Genomic DNA, 2601 nt, shown 5'->3' on the forward strand with positions numbered 1-2601 from the left:
AACTTTTATAAACAAATCTTAAGCTTTTCAAATATCTCTTATTCTGTCACATGGGACTGGTGGATCTATTTCCATGGTAACAAGCTGTAATTTAAACTCAGCCTTGGGCTTTGGGCATTTCTTTGTGATTGCTTTTATAACTGTCATAACATTAGCTATTTTGCACTGCTTCAGATTAGTGGATAAAATTGAGCAGATTTTATAGGTCAGAATGTAATGGACGTTGAAGTATCCGATGTGAAGAAGGTACTTTTTCTTCTTATTTTCTTTTACATGTAAAATTTGCATGATTTGTACTGAAAAGGTCATTTGGCTTTCAGACTAATAACAAAAGGTAAACTGATTTGTTTTATGTGTCCTGAGTAGTAATGGTGATGTTTTAATCTTTTTTGAAAATGAGTATATTTCAACTTTAAAAGATTGACCTCTTATTTGTAAATAGCGTGATGAAATACATAATATTGAAAGTTTTCTTTTTAAATTTAATTTTCCTTCCTTTTTTTTTTAATAGAGTCTAGTGCTGGCAGAAAATAGTCCTGGAAAGGATAGTACTGAATATATTATTATTTTTGAGCCTCGGTTATCACCTTTAACAAGAACATTAGAGCCATATATACTACCATTTATGTTTTATAACGGTAAGTTTTACAGTGGCAAATTTCTAAAGTCCATTATTAAATCCCATTTGTAATGGTAGCTTCAATTAGTTAGTTTTGCTTTCTGTTAACATGACGCCGTATTTTGGTAAAGTCACAGTTTTTAAGTTAACATTATTTGAATTTTTTTTCTTAGATGTTAAGAAGCAGCAACAAATGGCAGCACTTACAAAAGAAAAGGACCAGTTATCTAAATCTATTATTATGTATAGAAGTCTATTTGAAGCAAGCAAACAGCTTCTTGATGAAATGAAATGTAAGTCATTTTGTTTTCAGAAGCAGTAAAAAGTTATGCTTTGGGAAATGATCATGCAGGTGGTAGAAACTGTGAGACTTATCTTGTGTCTATTTTCATTGTACTGTAAGTAAAATGAAGAAAACTGGCTTTTTTTCTTTTAAACTCAGAACCAGGCTGCTTGGCAGGCTTGTTTTGCTAATGCTCCTCTACCACTTGATATATGCTTCCAGCCTAAGCTAACTTTCAAATCTTGAACCTTGATCTCAGCCTCTTGAGTATAGCTAAGATTCACAAGCATAACCTGCTATATTGCTTTTTAGCTGTTTTTAAGATAAAATGTCTGTGTATCTTGCCACCAATTGTAAAATTTTGGGGTTTTTTATTAGAAGTCTCAATATGACACAAATTTAAGGTTTCTCACATATTCATGGTATTTGTGCCTAGTGCCTACATTATACCTAGCCTTACATTATTACATAGAGTAATGAGTAAATTCATATTTAGCTTGAGTCATAAACTTTATGTACTCTAGGGGTGTATGGGGCCATAAGCAGTAAAACTGAAAAATATATCACTTATTCTTAAGTCAGTCCAGAATGTTTGCTTCGTTTTTAAGTGATAAAATTAAAACAAGGCATTGACTGTATTTGCTTTATCACTTTGTCTGTTTACATTTTAACTTGTGTTTTTATGTTGTATACTAGTTATATAGTTAAATAATGTTATATACTTAATATTTTCATCAGCTAACCAACATACATTCATTGCCTGCCACACATTTTTAGATATCTATATGCAACATCAGAGATCTTGTAGACATTAAGTTAGGTAATAGCATATCATTTGCATAGCACTGTTTTTATTGTATTAATTGGTTCTGATACTATCCATGTATAGTTATTTGTAAATCATTTGTGGCATAGGATGTGATATTCCTTTTAGCCACGTTAATTTTATTTTTCCTTTTTATACAGTAGAATTGAACATTAATATTTATAATTTAATCTTGAGTTTCTAAAGTAAGTGCCTGTCAATTTTCATTTTGCCATCGAAACATTAAGTAGAAAATTAAAAATTGAATTTTTTTTAAAGCTAAATTTTGAGGATTTTTAAAAATTGAATATTTTTGTTTTCAATTTTAGGCCAAGTGGAAGAAGCAAAATTAAAGGAGTCCCAGTTGCGAAATGAGTTGAAAACATATAATATTGATATTCCTACAACACAACAGGTATAGCTTACAAAGTATACATTAAATGTTATTTTAGTTTTTATTTTTGGCACAGCTAGTTGTTTGAACTCTTTGTCTCTTGTTTGTCAGACAGGCTCTGTACCACTACTTCAGCCCTATTTGCATTGGTTTTTTTGTTGTTGTTTTGTCTTGTTTTTAGTGATAGTCTTGTTTCTTACCCATGAGCATGTTTGGACCTTAGTCTGTCTTTATGCTTCCGGTCCTCACTGAGATGAAAGGCACTATTTCATGTGTTTGAAAACTTCCTGTAGTTTCTTTTGTTGTTGATTTGTATTTATATTCCATTGTGGTCTTATAGAATAGAGGGGGTTATCCCAGTTTTCTTACATTTATTGAGACTCACTTTGGGTCCGGCTTTAACTCTGGGCCTGGGCGCTGTCCCTCAGCTCTTCAGCTCAAGGCTAGCACTCTACCACTTGAGCCACAGCGCCACTTCCAGCTTTTTTTTTTTTTTTTTC

The 2601-nt window shown here is 31.8% G+C and overlaps 1 protein-coding gene across 1 annotated transcript; it reads left to right on the top strand.

The window, feature by feature from the left end:
* The first annotated feature begins 216 nt into the window (after positions 1–216).
* On the top strand, positions 217–2130 carry LOC106002577 (structural maintenance of chromosomes flexible hinge domain-containing protein 1-like). Its single transcript, XM_013037432.1, has 4 exons — positions 217–246; positions 512–638; positions 793–912; positions 2037–2130. The coding sequence occupies exons 1-4, from the start codon at positions 217–219 to the stop codon at positions 2126–2128; spliced, it is 369 nt and encodes a 122-aa protein (XP_012892886.1). The 3' UTR covers positions 2129–2130.
* Positions 2131–2601: the final 471 nt, after the last annotated feature.

Source organism: Dipodomys ordii, unplaced genomic scaffold (genome assembly GCF_000151885.1).
Source record: "Dipodomys ordii isolate 6190 unplaced genomic scaffold, Dord_2.0 Scaffold14268, whole genome shotgun sequence".
In the NCBI taxonomy this organism is placed as follows: Eukaryota; Metazoa; Chordata; class Mammalia; order Rodentia; family Heteromyidae; genus Dipodomys; species Dipodomys ordii.

Excerpts from the sequence above, each read along its gene's own strand:
- LOC106002577 (XM_013037432.1), top strand. The coding sequence starts at position 217 with ATGGACGTTGAAGTATCCGATGTGAAGAAG. Across the intron at positions 639-792 it reads ACCATTTATGTTTTATAACG|ATGTTAAGAAGCAGCAACAA; the intron begins GTAAGTTTTACA and ends TTTTTTTCTTAG. Across the intron at positions 913-2,036 it reads GCTTCTTGATGAAATGAAAT|GCCAAGTGGAAGAAGCAAAA; the intron begins GTAAGTCATTTT and ends TTTCAATTTTAG.